Genomic DNA, 20,024 nt, shown 5'->3' with positions numbered 1-20,024 from the left:
TTATGTTCTTCCTATGTTCGTTTTAAAGTTTAAATTATTTGAAATTGTTTGAGCATTTTTAATGATGAAGCATTAAAAAATAAAAAAAAATCATTGAACTTATTATAAAATAGAAATAAGATGAGATATTGGTTCTGGTAATTAATTTTTGAAGTCCATACTTTATGAGGAATTCTAAACATACAATTCCAATTTTAAATAAATGCAAAAAATTGAAGGGGTTTGATGAACAGATATATCGTGGCAAACAGTTTTGCCGCCAGAGGAGAAGGGTCTAAAATCCGAAATTTCAAAAATTCCCGCTCCCGCCATCGCGCGCTAAATTAACCCTCTTACCAAAATACCCAATGATCGACTTCTCGCCCCCATCCGAGCTCTCTCTCTCTCTCTCTCTTCTTCTTCTTCTTCTTCACCTGCTGCAGGTGAGTGCGAGAGAGACTAGCAAACAACAGAAAAAGGAGGAAATGGAAACCCCGAAACCTCAATCGTTTTTCCAAGACTTAAGATTAAGAGAACTCAATGGTTTCCGAGGTAAGCTTTGATTCATCTTTTTTGGTTTTTCCTCTATCTATTTTCAAGGTTTTGCAGTAATATAGTTGTAATTTCAATGAATTTGTTGATATGCTCAGTGAGGAAACGCCCGTATATGGGCAATGACACGCGAGATTTCGATCCAATCGGAGCTGTGGCAGTTGAGCACAGTGGAGAACCTTCTCCTCCGATGGCTCTGTCTTTCTGCAAGGTTAATATCGTGTTGTCATATATACAAGTTTAAATTTCATATAAGGATTGTCTAGTTGATGTACCTTCTTGTGCTGTATAGACAAATAAAAAGGCCCATATTATTGCTCTCACCGACGAGGGGGGTTATGTTACCCTGTTTAATACCAGGCAGAAATTTCTGGATTTCTCTTCTTACCAAGAAAACGCAGGTAAATTCAACTTTTGGCATTCAGAGATGTTTCTGTTTGGGAATTATGTCTCTTTTGCTTGCTCTAATTTTTCTTTCTTTCTTCATTTTCCTTTTGGGGTTTGGTTTCGCAGAAAAGGCTAAGGTTTCTGAGTGGATGGCTCACGCAAATGCCATATTTGACCTATGCTGGATCAAGGTTTTATATATATCCCTGCACTCTAATTATGCACTTGTTTCCAAAAGACAATGGTTTTTTGTTTTTATTATAAGCAAAATGCTTCATATGCTGAACTCTTGTATCAATGATATCCAAGTCAATGTAGTTATTTTTGGTAATCCAATCCTTTTGATTTGAAGGCACGGGACATGGATTCTGATTATTATCAGTAAGATAGATCACTTATAGTACTTATATTTTTTAAATTGCTGGTCAAACAAACTTCATCTTCCACAGCTCCTTGTAAAACTTTACTGGAATACAGATAGTAAGAAAGATATCAGGAGAATGATTGTTCTGTCACCACATTTGTTTGAGTTTGGGGCTTCTAAGCTAAAAATGGTAACGCCTCTGTTTTATATAAGCTCACTTCAAGAGAATCAGTTCTTCCTAACTTTTTGGAAAGTGTGTCACTGAGCCATGCAGTTCCAAAAATAATTAATGTTGTGTTTGAGTTGGTGTATTTGAAGTTAGGAATTTTTTAGTAACAAATCTTTTAAATTTATTTGGATAATTCCATACTAGAAATGATTTCAACTGCTTCAACTCTCATTTTGAATTATATGTTTTGTGAAATGGTATTGGATTTCAATTTTTTTTATATGAACTCGACGTATTTTTTCTGAATTCTTTCATGAAATCAAAATCATTGTATCCAAATGTAGCCTAGGTGATTTGTCAGTAAAATAAGCTAAAGTGGCTTTGGTTTATTGGATCTCTTTCATTATAATACATATGTGAACTTCCTAATAACCTTTTGATGCTTAATTTTTGTTTTTCATTTTTCCAGAAGTATATTACTTAGACTTTACAAGGCCTAAATATAGTGGTGTAGGTTGATATGCTGGTTACCCTCATGATTCGTCAACCAAAAATTTCCTTAGGTTTAGGGGTTATATCATGTGTTGTAGAATAAGGTGATTCTTGGTAATTACTGGGAGGGATTTGGACTCATCAGAAATCTGCCCGAGAGTAGAACTGGAACTGATAAAGCATTGAAATTTGCTTAATGTGCATGCATCTTTTCTTTTTTGGCAACTTTTGCTTAGATGGAAACTGACTGGAATGATCTTCTGCAGGATGATGCCCTTATGTTAACTGCTTCGGGAGATCAAAGTGTAAGTCACCTTGCTTCTCAAAAAGACAGTTCCCTTCTCTGCCAGTATCACATATATACTCAAACAAAAGGATTTTTGAGGATATATTTGATCCTTTGAGGAATATTTAATTCAACCCAACATTCCCATTTAGATGGAGACCCAAAAGGAGCTAAATAGGTTCCTTTATTCAATTATTCGACTTGTAGGCTGATCATACCCCATTCTGAATTTTGAGTAGATAAAAGTTTGGGATACAGAACAAAAGAAATGCATAAGAGCATTGATGGGGCACACTGGAAGCATCAAGTCCATCAGTTGCCATCCTACTAATCAGGGTAGGTTCCTGAGCAGTGCCTTTGTTATTTTATTTTTTGTCAAGGTGGTTTCAATCAAGATGTCCCTTTCTTGTGTTGCTTCCAACTCCAACACTTTGAGAACACAGATCCCTGTGTGCTTATTTTTGGGTTCATTTTATGCTGTTCCAGAGCTAGTTGTGTCTGGCTCAAGAGATGGGTCATTTGCTGTATGGGACACCAGATGCTCCAGAAACACCAATCAGAAATTTTGTGTACCGTAAGTTCCACATTCTCCTGTCAGTTGCTTACAGCAAAAGCACCAGCTGCATAACATGTTCTTTGATCTTTTATTTACCCCTGAATAAATGATAAATCGCTTGTTGACTTAGAAAATATGCATTGTTAACAAAATATCATTTTCTAGTTCTTTATGTTACAGCTCTGACTAGTTATGCTAATGTATCCATTGTGATTCTGAATATTTTAGGCCTATTTCTGTAATCCATGAGGCCCATACTTCTCCTGGTCGAAGACGGCCTAGGCGTGGAAAGGTTTGTCTTATTTTTTCTTTTGAATTTTATTTATCCAAATATTCAACATTTGCTCTCCAAGTGACTTCAAGTATTTCTAGGCTGAATCTAGGAGCATCACATCGGTGCTTTATCTCAAGGATGAAGTTTCTATTGCTACTGCAGGAGCAGTCGATAGGTGCCATACAAGCTCTATAAATTCTATATGATTCAGATCTACAATTATCTTGTTGATTCTTGTCTTGAGACTTCATCAATTGACTCTGGGTTCCCCCCCCCTGCTCAGTGTTATTAAGTTATGGGACTCAAGGCATCTAAAAGCTCCAGTTACTCATGCATGCCCAAATTCAGAATCGAGCGAGGTATGTGTTAATTACTCTGCAGAGTAGTTTCCTTTTTTTTATTAGTTAAGGAATGATTTACCTTAAAATGGAAATCTGTCTATATCTGTGGAATTTCTGATGCTTGGGCTATTTATATAAAATTCTTGGTTTACAAATAAACATTTGTAAGGTGAAAGACATGATGTGAAGTCCCTTCCCCATGTATTGAGATTCATTCAGAACACTAAAAAGATTGACTGGATTCAATGATTCTTTTATAGGAAAAAAGATTACATGGCATATCCAGTTTGTCTCAAGATTTAAATGGAGTCTTTATTGCGGCCTCATGCATGGATCACAGGTAAACTTTGTACTCTGAGTTGAATTTCACTGTAGGATATGCAAATTGGTTGAAGCAAGTAAATGATATGACATCTGATATCCCCAAGCAAAACTGAATCTTGTGGTTTAATGATTCATTTGTAATATAGCGGCTCACATTCTGTTTCTAAAAACAAAATGTGGTTGAATACAACTAAAATTAAATTTGAAATACATAGCCTTGATTTTGATACTTTTGTTCTTCCAGAATATATCTATATAATGTACTTCAGCTGGAAAAGGGGCCTATGAGAACTTTCTCCGGAGGTCGGACTGATTCATTCTTTGTGAAGGTATACAGTTTGTACAATATATTGGGGTCCTTAAGACAGATATTGTCAGCTTTGTATGCTCTCAAATCTAATGTTTTGCTCTTATTACAGGCAGCAATCAGTCCTGATGCGGCTCACATACTGAGTGGTTCCAGTGATGGAAATGCCTACATATGGCAGGTTAATCTCTTTCACTATCCCCTCTTTTCCGGCTCAATGACAGTAAATTTAAGCCGACCTTATTAAAGCAGGTGAACAAACCTCAGCTGGACCCTATCACTCTGAAAAGCCATGATGGGGAAGTAACAGCAGTAGATTGGTAAGGCTTCCAAGAACATATTATTTTGTAAATTTTTTGAGTTGCCATTCGACAAAATTTAACCAAGTTTCTGGTAATTTATTTACTCCAGGTGCCCATCAGAGATGGGGAAGGTGGCCACTTGCTCAGATGATTTCACTGTAAGCATTATATTTCTGATGCCACATTCTTAGGAATCTCCACAATTTGTATGAATGAGGGATTCTCATTTCTATTAATCTTTTTTAGGTTCGCCTTTGGAACATCCAAAGCAGTTGTTATTCAAATACACGATCCCCATCGTCAATGCGGAAGAGAGTAAGGGCACTTCCAAGAATGCAGAGGAGAAAACTTCTCTTGGATGAGGCCTTGTGCACAAAAAGTGATGCAGAAAGCATTCCTCATAGTGTACTGTGCAATGTTAACTCACCCCCTCCCATCAGAACGGTAGAAGTGAGTACCCCAGAATCTCAGAAGAAAAAGTTTTCAATGAGTTTTGAAGTGAAAGAAAATTTAGAGAGAACTCCAGAAGCTGAAATGAAAAGCCCTTCTTCTGTTTTAAATCCTCCTTCCTCACTAAAGAGAAAGACAATCCGGGACTACTTTCCAGTTTCCTGATAAAACTTTTATAATACTTCCAGTAAATTATGACTGCTGTACAGTTGATGAATATACCTAGGTCAATGTATATGCCTGCAGACAAATTTTTCGATGCAAGGATGACATGAGAGTAAAACTTGTATTAGAGAGAGTAATAGCTATTTAAAATATCCTAGTTCTGTAACCAAAGCAATTGAATTGATCATTGTATTTTTCAAGGGAGCTGCTCCACATAATACGTTAGCATGGTGGTATTGGAATTGCAAACAGCATATTATAAGGTTTATGGTTTCATTGCATTTCATCTTACAGGTAATCTCATTTCTGAATTTATTCAGAATTTTTGTTACTTATGTTCAACTGACTGCAAGAAAGTGTTTTTCCTGCTCCTTTCCATGCCTGCTAATTTAAGAAAGTCAGGGAACTTGGTTTTCGGGTCCTTTTTTTTTTGGGCCTTTTATATAAATAATAATAAAATTAATGCTCAATAATGGGCTGTCCCAGCATTGATCTGTTCTATCATTCCTAATAAAGCGAATGGAATAGTTATCATTATACAATGATGCCCCTGCAACCCCTTTTCTAAGTTGGGCATGGCATGACCATGACCATGACCCGAGGAGTAGGAATTAAAAAACAAAATTGCTGTCCCTGTGAAGATATGTACTAGCAGTCTTATTTAAATTAAGTTTTATTGAATTAAATCAATTATAAAGTAAGTGAAATATATTTATTACGTAATTGATTATTTTTTTTGAATTGTACTTTAATTATAAAATAAGTACATTATATTAATTATAGAATAAATGCATTGTATTTATTGATTAATTAATTTAAAATCGACCAAACTCAGTATTGATTAAAATTGCCATGACATATTATTAGATCCGTCCCATCTAAAGCCCCTGCAAAATGCAGCAATTACTGATGGGACCCAATAACTCAAAACACAATAATTGAGGCCTTAACAAACATTCTATAAGTATGAATCTTTGGTGCTCAATTCTTACGCCTGTCCATCTATTTTAATGTTAACCACATTAATATATATTGTCTAAAATTCATCCATTTATTTAAAAACATAAGGGTCAAGCTACTGCATCAGTTAGGTTTTGGAGGCGAATATGTTGATATATATAGCTGATTGGATGTGAACAACATAGAGGGTGAGGATCCCTAATCATGAGAACCACACTTTGCACTATTCATCCATATCCGCATCTTTCTTATTGCAATTAAAACTCTTCAAAAAATTCCTACCCTATATATATTGTAAAGTATATATTCTTGAAAGCATGCATTGCCACCAATAGATTCTTGCTTACGCACCAAACTTCAACTTAATTAATTTGAGGGGACGAAAAAAGTTAGCACACTATTTTCTTTATATAATACTTAATTAAATTTAATAATATAAGTTTGCACTTGCATCTTTTAATCAGTCTATCATTCAAAAAAAAAAAAAAAAGAATGCTTGCTGATTCTGATCAATGTCTGTCCCTTTTCGCCACTTACATTAATTCTGCATCCAAACATGAGTTGGGGAAGCCAATTATGGAACTAAGTTTGTTTAATATACTTAATCTTTGTTAAGCAGGCTAGCTACCAAATTAAATATTTAGGGCAAACTCTAGGCCGGTGACTATATATATATATACTTATTTTCTTCTTATTAGCTCTCGTAATACATATTAGCCATCGTATTACATGTCGTTCATGTGTGTATAATAAATAATTTTTTATACTTTAAAATATATTATAAATAAATATAAAATATATTAATTGGACAGTTAAGTTTTTACAAAATTTAAAAAATTGAATATATTAATTATTTTATCAATTGAAAAATTAGTGCAATAATATCAAAATTGTCAGTATGTATGTATATCACCTCTTTCCATTATAACAGTATGGATGAAGCCTTACTCTATGGTATAAGGTGGTGCGGCGACACAAATATCGGCTAGCTTTATCTCCTTGTCTGTTTCGTCTGAATACTATTTGGGCACAGAATTTGTCTTAAATTACATTATTATTTTCTGACAAATACTCATTACCCTCAACATGTCGACATGGGCATGTCGGTGAGGAACAGCTGAATCCTGAATCCTCATCATTAGTCCTCTGATGGAAAATCTTCTCGACTGAATCAATCTACATATCCATATTGACTTATGTACACTGCAAATCTGCAGGTTTTGACACACACATTAGAGGGTTCAAATGTAACAAACTCCTACCAATTAATTAATTTAAATCAAGTTAACACATGTAATTGGAAAAGACAGATAATAATGAAGAAATTAAGAGGTTTTATTATGTTTAATTACATTATGGGTAAATTATTATTTGGGTTAGGAATCGTCTTGTCTCGAAGGTTAGTTAGGCATAATGCAGTAGCCGAATTCTCCCACTTGTCCAACTTTTTCAAATATATATATAAAACCCGTTGAAAATCAATATATCAATCGTACGTATACAAAAAAGCAATTGCTTTTGACAATATGAATTCAACAAATAAAGGTACGAAAGCACGAAGAATGTTTGTAATTAACTTGAAAAATGGTCCGTCTATATGATCAAATTAATTAATTAAAATAAAATTAAAGAATGATATATAGAAAAAAATGTGTGAAACATAATGATGGATGTAAATGGAAATATTGGGAAAGCAATATAGAGATGAGATAAGTAGACCTGAGAACAGTATGAAATTTGAGTTTGTGTATTGTACATTTAATTAGTGTTAATTTATTAAGAGGAAGGGGGGGGGGGTGAGTCAGTGTCAGAGTCAGCATTAATGTTTAACCACTGTGCAGCTTTATTAATTATACCCTCTGTGGAGAGAGAGGGAGAGAGAGTTTTGCTTTACATTCCCTGCAGCAGCAGCAGTAGTACTGCTACTGCTACTGCACCTCCTTTACTGTGTCTTGATTTTAGGGTTTTCCTTTTTTGCACTCTTTTTCATTCAGCAACAAGAAATCATAGACTTAGATATATATAAATGGGGGAGGAGTGAGATGGAGAAAAATCATGGCTCCAAACATGAGCACCTTAAAGAAGAAGAAAGGAGAAGATATATATATGTATCCATATAATTAAACACACACACTACACACACATATATATATATATATATCTATATAGCAGCAGCAGCAGCAGCAGCAGCAGCTTAGTTCCATTTTCTTCTGAAGAAAGAAAACCCTTTTCTAGAAATAATTAAGGGGAAAGTAGGTTGTCTTCTTGCAGTTGGAATTGCTGGGATTTGCAAATCAAGATCCAGTTAATGAGGTATATATGCTGCACCCACCTTTCTTCACTCTCAACTTCCAATACAGATCCTTCTTTTTTTGACCTTTATCTCTTTTGCAGGACATTTTAGATGAAGCAAAGCAGGAACAATTAGGTTGCTGCATCTGTGACTTTCTCTTTTGTCATTTAAGGGGAAAAAAAAGCGTCAGATAAAAATCTACTTAATTCAAAACACGCACATATGTGTTAATTGTGTGCGTGAAATTTTTAATTTCTATTTGCACTTTGCAGCACATAAAAAGGAGAAACCACACTGATTTCGGTGTATAACTACCAAATTAAGATTCCAGTGAATTTCCTGAAGAATATATATACACAACTCCGCTTTGATTTGTATTCCAGTTGTGTTAATATATAGAGAGAGCTTCAGGGGTATTACTTGATTCCTCAAGATGATAAGCAAATAGCTTAGCTAATTATTTCGCTTCCTGCTTAAATTTTCATGGTCAGATTAAAAAACCCATTAGTCTTAGAAGGGTAAATCATATCGATCATCATCATGATTTTGCCTATATATTTATATGACTTTCCTTCTTTAAGGATCCCCAGATCACCAGTCTTGTAATCAACTTGTTTGGTTATGTCTGGGAGAAATCAAGAATTGCACCATTTGTTTGTGAACACTAGCTAGCTTTTGCATAAATATATATACATGGTTGAGATCAGAAGCAAGCAAAATGTGATGATTATTGATCCTTGTTCATTCATGGGGTTGATGAAATTGAACTACACATATTGTAGCTAGCAGAAGATGATGGCTTCTTCCAGTTCCAGCAGTGGCTATTCAAACCCTCCCTGCGCTGCCTGCAAGTTCCTGAGGCGAAAATGCCTGCCCGGCTGCATTTTTGCTCCCTATTTTCCTCCAGAGGAGCCCACTAAGTTCGTCAATGTACACAAAATCTTCGGCGCCAGCAACGTGAGCAAGCTGCTGAACGAGATCCCCCCTCATCAAAGAGAAGATGCTGTCAATTCTCTTGCATACGAAGCCGACGCCCGGCTCAAAGATCCTGTTTATGGCTGTGTTGGAGCCATTTCTGTTCTGCAAAGGCAAGTCCTTAACCTTCAGAAAGAACTGGACGCTACCAACGCTGATTTAATGCGTTTCGTCGGCAATGATCATAACCCGTATCATCCTGATCCTGCTCATGTTTCCATGAACCTAATCATCAACAGCAATCAGCAGAGAAGTGGTAATAGCAGTAGAAATTATGGACATGGGTTTGGGAGGAGAGTGGATTTTGGATCGGGTTCTTTCGACCCGAACTCAGGGTTTTCTCCATATTCTTCTTGCCCATGGAATACTGGGCATCCAGGGGATCAAGGGCCTGATGCAGGTGGAGATAGCTGCAGCAGCTAAGTACCACGATCATCAATTAAGTTCATCATGTATGTATTGTACATACTATATTTAATTTGCGAGGGGACATGATATATATCATCATCAGGGGGAACTCCATCCAGCAATTTCCTTCAAATGCTAAGCCATGATTAATTTGGATCGCTATCAATACTAATTATGGTATAATATTTATTAATGTAGAACAACTTGTTACTAGATATTGTTGTTCGGGCTATAGTATATATTTCGTGTGTAGTTAGACATATGAGACATCATTGTCGTGATGTATTTTACTAGAAGAGGTATGTATATGGTGATGGATCTTCGACAATATATATATATATATTTCGATCTTGGGTTTCAATAATGAAACTGTAAGGGAAATTTTTTCCATAGCTGGGGTTTCAATTGCTCGTAATTAAGAGTTTTAAGCAGTTTGAACGTGAAACAGGTTTAGAACATAAAACAAGTCAATTAATAAAAGATTACAGAATAATGCTCAGAAGCATCAAATTGTTCGAACGTTCAATCTAATTAATGCTCGCTTGAGTTCTAGTCGAATGTGTTCAACTCGACTTCTAGCTAATAGATTTATCTACATCCCTAATTTCGAGAGGTCTAAATTAGTTAATTCATGTGATTAAGGTTAATCCCACCTGATCAAAATAAGAAAAATGGATGCACAACACTGAAAATCATATACATATTATGGGTTCGTGGGGCAGAAATATTCCACAATCAGATCTACTGGTCCATGGTCAGGTTGATCTTGTTAGTATGTGTTGTAATTAGTTAAACACTAGTCTTCAAGTTCTGGCTTGATTGGAAGTCTCGGATCCCGACAAAGAGAAGAAACATAAATAATGTAAAAGGCATGTATAAATTTATGTCTAATCAATGATTAAAAAAAAAAAAAATACATATATAAATCAAAGCAAGAAAGATTGTGGAATGATTCAAAGAATCAATGCTCACACTTCCTATATATCTTATCTATATTTATATGATCACATATATATAGATAAAGTAAACTGTGAGGAGAACTGTTGGGATGATCCTGGAGATAATTACAATATATATCAAGGGCAAAATCGTGTTTTGGTACCATTAAAAAAGGTCGGTTTTGTTTTTGGTACCACAAATTTTACAAGTTCGGCTTTTGGTACCATTAAACCAAAAATTGAATATTTTTGGTACCAACTTAACAGTAGAGCCCATGTGCACGGCACATGGGCCTTAACGGCCGTTAAATCCCGTCAAATCACGTGCCAATTTTGTTGACTTCTAAAGACAAAAAAAACGGGCAAAAAAGTACAGAACCCTCTTTCACTCCTCCAAAGAAGAACTTTCCCCCTTTTGAAAACCCTAACCTCAAAATTGAAGATAAATTCGAAAATTAAGCCAAATATTTAATTGAGAATCTGAATCCGAGAGCGAGGAGGCTGGTGTTCGTGGTTGATTTGAAGACATGGTGTTGACGCCCATCCTTCGACCCGATTCATTGGTGTCAGATGGTGTACCAGATTATGGTGAGTTTTTTTTTCTTCTTCTAATCTTTTTGATGCTTTGTCTAAAATGTAATATCCCTTTTTTGCTTCTCATTAATTGTATTATTATTTATAAATTCTTGAAGTTAATTTTTTATAATGATATTTCTTTATGCCGAATGCTTGTACTTGGTGAAAGTTGAGTTCTTGTTGTATACATCTCCTCGTTCCAGAGCAAAGTTGAGTTCTTTATGCAACTCATGTGCCTCAGCTTTTTTTGGTGTTTGATTACTTGAAGCGTAATTTTGGTGTTAGTGTTTGATTACTTGAGTTTTGTTAGATCTATCTCAGTTTCCTGAAGCATGACATTTGATTCGAATTTTTAGTACTCTGTTTTTTAGTACTCTGCTTTTCTTATTTCTAAAGGAAAACACTTGTTTCCTTCTCGACTTTGCTAGAATTTCCAGCTTTGTTGATCTCATGTTCTTCTCATATGTATATCTGTTGGTTGTTTGCTTTATGTCGGAACATTGAAGCCACAGCTGATCTTGGCATTAAAGAAGCTAGGTTGCACTAAAATACAGTGAAATTCTTTTGTAGTTGAGAATATTTATATTTGTAAACTATTTGTGATTCTTAGTGTATATTTTAACTTTCTCAGCCCAAAGAAACTACTACAATGTGCAGATTTCAGAGCCTAAATTTCCTTTTGCCTCAAAGCATACAAGAGTGTTTCATTCTCAGTGGAGAGTAGAGACATTAACTAGGCTTGGTGTTGACACTGTGAAAGCGAAGGAAACACATACTTAATCTGTTATGTACTCTGTAGAATTAAATTCTATAGCATAATAGTAAATCATGAATCAGAGTGCAGTAATGAGTGCTGTGAATTGTTATTGTTGTCTCTATCCTATGATTGATAACCTTTTTCTAGTTTAATTGGAACTTGATTAGCTCTATATTGTAAGTTTTGCAAGTCATTCAAGTTTTTGCAAGTCATTCTAGTTTTGCAAGTATTTCTTTGGAATTTGTCATCTTATGTTTAAAATATTTCAATTTGTTATATTTGCAGGTAAATATAAATTTCTTATCAGCTTACGAATTTATCATGGAGGTAAATTGATATTCCATCCTGAAGCTGAGTATAGAGGGGGTATGGAAAGTGTGTTTGACTTTGTTGATAAGGACACTTTTTCAATGCAAGTACTTGACAAGTGTTGTGAACAGTTGGGCTATTTGGGTAGGAAAAAATACTTTAGAATCGATCTGTTAAAAATGTTTAGAGCATTATGCTTTGAAACAGACCTTTTTCAACTTATAGATGGCTATGGGGGTGAGATTAGGGTATACCTTGAAGCAGTTAGAAGCCCCATTGTTGCTGCTGAAATTCAGGGGGGTGATGAGGGTAAGAATATTGCGACTGAGGGTGATAAGAAAAAAAATACTGTGATTGAGGAAGAATCTGTGCCATATAATAGAGACAAAGGGAAGGGTGTGATAATAGAAGAGAGTGGGGATGGTGAGAGAGCTGATTGGGATAGGGATGACGAAGATATGAGAGAAACTGAAGAATGGTTGGTTGATTCTGAAGATGACTTGTTCGATGGAGATGAAAGTGTTGATTATGATGAGGATGATGAGTGTTTTGATGAGAATGTAGACAAGGATGCAGAATGGGCTGGCATATTGCAAGATACCTTTGAAGATGAGATGCGGTTTGACAGTGATGATCATACCGATGGTGATAGCCCAGATGAATTCGATAGTCAAAAGAACAGTGATGAAGATGATGTTGGGAAGGCGCCAGTTTTCTGTACCGATGACAAATTTGATCCTAGATTTGCATTGGGAATGAAATTTAGTAATAAAAAGGAATTTCGGGAGGCCATTCATTCTCATGCCATTATGACAAGAAGAAATCTTGTGATCACAAGAAATGACAAAAGGAGGATTTATGCAAGATGTAAGGTCGACGGGTGTTCATGGCATATTAATGCAGTGAAGATACGAGATGAATTGGGATTTCAAATCAGGGAGTACAATCATGTGCACAATTGTGGGGCTAGTTTCAATGTGAAGAATGTGAGGATAAATTGGCTATCACAAAAGTATGTGGAGGCATTCAGATCTGATCCCAATAGAAGTGCAAAAGGTTTCAGACAAGATGTAATCAGACAGCTACGTTGCAATGTGTCTAGGGGACAAGCATACGCGACAAAAAGAAGATGTTTACAAGAAATACAAGGGGATGGAGCTGAGCAATATGCAAGACTGTGGGATTATGCTGGTGCTTTGAGAAACAAGAATCCGGGCTCAACAATAATCATGAACCTAGAAGATGCTGATGCAACAGGAAAGAAAAAATTTAAAAGGTTTTATGTGTGCTTTGCAGCAGTAAAGAATGGATTCTTGAGCGGGTGTAGGCCTTTCATAGGTGTTGATGGCTGTCATTTAAAGGGCCCCCATGGTGGTGTTCTACTCACAGCAGTAGGTGTCGACCCAAATAATAATCAATTCCCACTTGCATATGCAGTTGTTCTGAGTGAAAACAAAGAAAATTGGGAATGGTTTCTGACATTATTGAAGGAAGATTTGAACATTATAAGGGATGATGCCTACACCTTCATTTCAGACAAACAAAAGGGTCTTTTACCAGCATTTGAAAAGGTTCTTCCTGGAGTAGAAAATAGATTTTGCGTGAGACATCTTCATGGTAACATGAAGACTGCTGGCTTCAAGGGGTTGGGGTACAAGAAGGCTTTATGGAAGGCAGCAAAGACTACTACAGTCAGCCAATTTCAAAGAGCAATGCAAGACATAGCTGATTTGGATGTAAGATGCCTTGAGTGGTTGCAAGACAAACCAGCCTCACAATGGTCAAAGAGTCATTTCAGTACATACCCGAAGTGTGATTTTCTACTTAACAACTTGTGTGAATCCTTCAACAGTTGTATCCTCGAGGCAAGAGAGAAGCCTATATTGACAATGTTGGAGTGGATAAGGGAGTATGTAATGACCAGAATGCAACAACTTAGGGATAGGGCTGAGAGGTTGTGGGAAGGCAGGAAATTATGCCCAAAGATAAAGAAGATTGTGGATAATAATCTGAAAAAAGCCGCTGATTGCATCCCAGTGAAGTCCGACGACATACATTATGAAGTACAATATTTTGATGGTGCAAGATACACAATTGACTTGAAGGAAAAAACTTGTTCTTGTAGATCATGGGATTTGACAGGTATCCCATGCAACCATGCAATGAGTGCAATATCTGCACAAGTTTTGGATCCTGATGACTTTGTGCACGACTGTTATCATGTTGACACTTTCTGCAAGGTATATGCACCAGCAATCATGCCTCTTGATGGACTAGAAATGTGGGAAAAAGCTGGTTACGTTCCACCTGTGCCTCCAAACTTTGGGAGGAAAAAGGGGAGGCCTGCAAGGGCAAGGAGATTGGAACCTGACGAGATTCGTAAGGGCAAGAAACCTGCAACAATAATCGACAAATTGCCAAGGCAAAGAGGAAAAAGGATATGCAAATTCTGTCATCAAGTAGGACACACGACAAAAGGTTGCAAGTGGAAGAAATTTGCTGAAGAATTCCCAGTCGATGATGGGTTTGAGCAGACTGCAGCAACTGAACATGTAACAGCACCTGTACAACAAGATGAGGTGATTGTGAATGAAGATTGCCCCCCAATAAGCCAACCTGAAGTAGTTAGTCAACCTGAAACTGATGGTTCTGTAAGTTTTCATTATTTTCATTTGTTTACTATTAATATAAAGTTATGATGTTTTATTTTTTCTATTCTAGTGTTGGTATTAAATTTTTATAATTAAGTAGTTACTATTAATGTTGTTATTCGTGCTATTCTAATGTTGGTGTTGGTGTTCATGCTACTATACTGGTGTTGGTGTTAGTGTTGTTGTTCATGTTTCTATACTGGTGTGGTGTTGGTGTTAGTGTTGTTGTTCATATTTCGGTACTGGTATTGGTGTTAGTGTTGTTCATATTTCTATACTGGTGTGGTGTTGGTGTTAGTGTTGTTGTTCATATTTCGGTACTGGTGTTAGTGTTGTTGTTCATGTTTCTATACTGGTGTGGTGTTGGTGTTAGTGTTGTTGCTCCTATTCCGGTACTGGGTTGGTGTTAGTGTTGTTGTTTATGTTTCTATACTGGTGTGGTGTTGGTGTTAGTGTTGTTGTTCCTATTCCGATATTGGTGTTAGTGTTAGTGTTGTTGTTCATGTTATATACTGGTGTTGGTGTTAGTGTCGTTGTTGTTGATTCTATTCTAGTGTTGATGTTAATGTTGTTGTTTCATATTACAGGGACAAGATCAAATTAATGCCCCTGTATTAGTACCAACACCACGTTTCATGCATGCAAGAGTCAACATTAGGGCACCACCACCTATGGTAGGACACCCTCCTGGTTTTGTTTCTCGTCCCACACAAGGTAAACAATTCCACATTAAATTTTATCTTGCTATCATATTTCTGTTTCGTATCTAATCAGCCTTAACTTGAATATGACAGGTCCTATTGGAGATATCATTATACAGGATGGTAAAAAATATGTCACTTTATCAAATTTGCGCAGTGTAATGACATCTCAGAAGGCACAACCTAAGGATAAAGGAAAGAGAAAGATGTAGACAAAAAAGTAGAGATTTTTTGTATAAGTGGAAGTCTTTTGGCAGGTTATTAGTGAAAAATTATGCATTGCAATGCATCTCTTTTGTCAAGCGAGTTTTGTCAAATCAGGTTTAATGAGCTCAAATCGTGTACTTATAACCAATATATTTTGCTTCATATTTATGGATTTTATCTTTTCTTTTGAAATGTGTTGTATTACTTATGGGACCAAAAAAGTTTATTTTTAGGTTTAATGGTACCAAAACACAAAGGAATGTTGGAAGACCATTTTTTCCTCTTTTTTCTCAGCCTCACGTGACTTTTCCCGCCAAAATTGTGGGGTTGACGGTCGTTAAGGTGCACATGGGCTCTGCTGTTAAGTTGGTACCAAAAATGTTCATTTTTTGGTTTAATGGTACCAAAACCCGAACTTGCAAAATGTGTGGTACCAAAAACAAAACTAACCTTTTTTAATGGTACCAAAACAAGATTTTGCCCATATATCAACGATCACTGAGTATTATTACAAAAAAAAAAAAAAAAAACATTACAACAATTATGAGTTTAGATTAATAGTTAATTACTATATGTGGTTAAAAAAAATAATACCGAACATTAAATAATTACGTCTGCATAACGGCTATTATAATCTACACGTAAGATCCAAACATTACTTGTAGCTAAAAATTACAGTAAATATTTTGCCCACAGCTAAAACTATGATAAATTTTAATTAATTATGGTCAAAATTACATTAAGTCTTCATATTAGTTTTGTTAGACTGCATTAATATTTTTATGATTTTTACGTAAAATGAGAATTATAACATGTAATAAGTAGTTTTCTATTTCTAATTAATCGAAAATGTTACCAAACTGTATTTCTATCTTTTGATTAATCTAATTATGAAATTTATGAAATTATAAATATAATAACATATATAGCCTACATAGATATAGATATCCAGCTAGCTACGAGTAAATGAAAACCAAAAATTATGGTCGCAGATTAGGGGATCAGAATTTCAAACATGTTTTTGTTCTCTCTACTTTGTAGTCAAGAAGGACGAAAACAATATTGGAATAAATTGACTTAATTTACAAATCTTCATCATTTTTCCACACAAGTATTAATTAAAAATAGCCCATCATCTCTTTTACGCTTCACGAATAATTCCGATCATAAATGATTCCTTATCTGGATGATGAGATTGAGGTCCCACAATTCACAGGTCGTGAGTATATACAGATGTACGTGTTAGTTTACTTTTATTGTAGTATGTGTATGTCGTTTGTTTGTTCCATCTGAAATTATTGATTGATTTAAAAATATTATTACATTGCGTATCGAATATTGTAATAATATTTTATTTGCTGTATCTAAAAAAAAATTCGGATGGAGCATACATATCTCCCCTACCTATATAATATGATATGAATATGATTGTCATTGTCATTGTCTAGCAACAGTTAAAAAATCCAAACAAGATTTTTCTCCCATGTGAACCAACGTGAACCAACAGCACTTAATTCCATGCACACACACCCCTAATTACTATATCTATATTCAAAATTAAATGTTTCTTTTTATAAGTTTTAATTAATTCAATTCTTAAATTAGAAATTTTAATTACCCATGCATTTGATTAATTAATTCTACTGTAAAATAATTAATGTGCATGCGTGTGGGTGTGCGTTTAAATTTACATAATTGTTTTTTTAATTATAAAAGCAGTAATTACATTATTATCATGAATATTTCAATAAATTGAACAATCATCGTGTCGATCATTGCATTAATGTAACAAAAAATAATAAAATAAATCATAACAGACACACGTTCGTTGGAATTCAAATTCATAATTTTAAATTTTTTTTCATAACATCATTAATTAAATTTACGATGAGTACTGAGTCTTTGATTATTTATACACCTTCACCATCTAAAAAACAAAATAGCGATTTATGTTAGTTTATGAATAGCACAAGAATTAACCCTGGTCGTCCCCACTGGGCTACAAGAAAAGCGCATTTAGAATGAAATTGTTTGGTACTGGAAAAAACATATGGATGTGAAGTAATTAGGCGGGGTCCCGGTCCCGGTCCCGGTCCCCCTAGGGTTTAGGGTAGTAGGGTGGTGGAGGGAACTTAATTTGATGTAGGAAATAAATTATTAGAAAAACACTTTCAACATCAAAATATATTGTCCATTTGGTATAAAGTAATTCACGCGTGCTATCAAATTAAATAATATAACAATGCTTTTTGCTGATTTACATTCATTTGAAAAAAACATTTGATGAGATTTGTGGGATTGAAAGTAAAAGAGTCGCGTCAGTCATTCTGAATGGAACGGGCCCTCCCAACCGCCCAGGAATCCCCAAGTCCAGTCCTCCCATCAAGGCCCCCCCCCCCCAACTCCAACGTTTAACCAAAATTTAGCAATCTCAATTACCTGCGATTGATTGATTTGAAAGCCTAAAAAAAGCCTGACATCAACCTAATTATCTTTCTTTTCTTTTTTAAAATAAATTTTATGACTAAATTTTATCATGAAAATTTTTTAAAAAATTTATTATAATTATAAATATATTTTATTTAATTAACGAAATATCTTATTACAATGAATTGTGATGAGAAAATATTTATTAGAATGATGGTTAATTTTAAAAATATTTTTATTCCAAATCAGTATCAATCCCTGAAACCTATCTATCCAGTTGTAAATAATTTGAAGAAATTTGTATTGAGAAAAATGAAATACAACATTCATTGGTAACAAGAAAAGCATGACTTGACAGCAGAATGGGCCTAAAGTGCACGTATATATAATAGCCCATTCCAGATAGCAGATCATAATTAAAATGGACCGAAAACAGGACGTAAAAGTTTCTTAGTAATCAGTGGGCCGGAAACGCCGCATACTTGAGCCCATTCTATTGCGCAAACACAAACAAAAACCGATGCAAATACCGCCCACAGGAGGAAAGCTGATGAAAAAACAAAGCAAAAAATGTGGCAAAACAAATATGAAACTTGTATCTCATGCAAGCACTCTCCTCTTTACCTCACACATGCACTCCAACACGTTGCACTTCTCCCTCTCTTTTTATACCTCCACCTCACCCCTCTTTCACCCATATCACTTCACTTTTTTATCATCCTCATCTCCATTTCAAATCTCTTCCCCCATGGCGGACCGCGACCGTCCACACCCCCACCAAATTCAAGTCCACCCTCAACATCCGCACCGCTATGAAGGTGGCGTCAAGTCTCTCCTCCCTCAAAAGGGCCCCTCCACCACCCAGATTCTCGCCATAATCACCCTCCTTCCCATCAGCGGCACGCTTCTTTGCCTAGCTGGGATCACGCTCGTCGGGACCCTCATCGGACTTGCAGTCGCCACCCCAGTCTTCGTGATCTTCAGCCCTGTTCTGGTTCCCGCAGCCATACTGATAGCCGGCGCGGTCACGGCGTTTTTGACGTCCGGGGCTTTTGGGCTGACGGGGCTTTCGTCGCTTTCTTGGGTTCTGAATTCATTCAGACGGGCGACGGGGCAGGGGCCGTTGGAGTACGCGAAGCGAGGCGTGCAGGAGGGGACTTTGTATGTGGGAGAGAAGACGAAGCAAGCGGGCGAAGCGATTAAGAGCACAGCCAAGGAAGGAGGGCGAGAAGGGACTGCACGGACTTGAAGAATATGGGTGAAGCTGCATGCATCCGTGGCCGGGAAACATATCAATAATGACGCAGAATTGTTATTTATTTTGTATCTCTAGTTTTGTATGTGTGTGTGTGTGAGTGCTGGTGCTGGTGCTGGTGTGGGGAGTTTTAAATTTTTGTTGGGTTTGTGTAGAATGTGATGGATGGTCCATGAGAGAATATTTGTAAATCACTTGCTGGAAATCAATGAAAATAGGTGGATGTGGCTGTCCTCCTTGGTATTCTCCGCTATACTTGATGGTGGTCAAGACCCCCCCATTTCTTCTACAGACACTACAAGTAGAGGATAGGAAGGCCTACTATAGTTAATTGTATCTCATTGATTGCCCCATTTGTATCACATTTCAGGAAAAGACCAGAGATATTACAAACTACTGAACAACCACAGCATCGTTGTTTATTTGACGTGTAATTGACAATGCAGATATCTAATACCTCTGCCGGAAATGGGAAAGATTATCATAACTTATATCCCATCGTCCAAGTAATATTTTCTAGTACTCAATTGTCGCAAAACTTGATCAATCCTTCCATAATTCGTCTGGATTAAGAGAGAGAATATTTGCCTAAACTTATATAAAAGCTCAGCTCTTATTT

At 35.9% G+C, this 20,024-nt stretch overlaps 3 protein-coding genes across 5 annotated transcripts; all 3 read left to right on the top strand.

The window, feature by feature from the left end:
* Positions 1–225: 225 nt before the first annotated feature.
* On the top strand, positions 226–5,216 carry LOC105177097 (Transducin/WD40 repeat-like superfamily protein). The gene is made up of 16 exons (XM_011100125.3): positions 226–531; positions 630–742; positions 824–932; positions 1,045–1,109; positions 2,210–2,248; positions 2,469–2,565; positions 2,716–2,803; positions 3,014–3,077; positions 3,158–3,234; positions 3,343–3,418; positions 3,661–3,740; positions 3,969–4,053; positions 4,144–4,212; positions 4,284–4,351; positions 4,443–4,491; positions 4,580–5,216. The coding sequence occupies exons 1-16, from the start codon at positions 348–350 to the stop codon at positions 4,946–4,948; spliced, it is 1,632 nt and encodes a 543-aa protein (XP_011098427.1). The 5' UTR covers positions 226–347; the 3' UTR covers positions 4,949–5,216.
* Positions 5,217–7,746: 2,530 nt separating this feature from the next.
* LBD25 (LOB domain-containing protein 25) lies at positions 7,747–9,849 on the top strand. Of its 3 annotated transcripts, XM_011100128.3 has the most exons (3): positions 7,747–8,221; positions 8,303–8,336; positions 8,984–9,849. In XM_011100128.3, the coding sequence occupies exon 3, from the start codon at positions 8,994–8,996 to the stop codon at positions 9,597–9,599; it is 606 nt and encodes a 201-aa protein (XP_011098430.1). In that variant the 5' UTR covers positions 7,747–8,221; positions 8,303–8,336; positions 8,984–8,993; the 3' UTR covers positions 9,600–9,849. The 3 variants fall into 3 exon arrangements, with proteins under 3 accessions (XP_011098430.1, XP_088741597.1, XP_011098429.1); XM_088885471.1 differs by having other exon boundaries at positions 7,747–8,336; XM_011100127.3 differs by lacking the exon at positions 8,303–8,336 and having other exon boundaries at positions 7,749–8,221.
* A 9,026-nt stretch (positions 9,850–18,875) lies between these two features.
* Positions 18,876–19,657, top strand: LOC105177100 (oleosin 18.2 kDa-like). Its single transcript, NM_001305986.1, is given in 1 exon segment — positions 18,876–19,657. A coding segment is annotated over 1 exon segment (501 nt). The 5' UTR covers positions 18,876–18,898; the 3' UTR covers positions 19,400–19,657.
* The last annotated feature ends 367 nt before the right edge of the window (positions 19,658–20,024 follow it).

Source organism: Sesamum indicum, linkage group LG9 (assembly GCF_026168435.1).
Source record: "Sesamum indicum cultivar Baizhima isolate 11 linkage group LG9, ASM2616843v1, whole genome shotgun sequence".
NCBI lineage: Eukaryota > Viridiplantae > Streptophyta > Magnoliopsida > Lamiales > Pedaliaceae > Sesamum > Sesamum indicum.
This window is presented reverse-complemented; position numbering and strand designations above follow the sequence as displayed.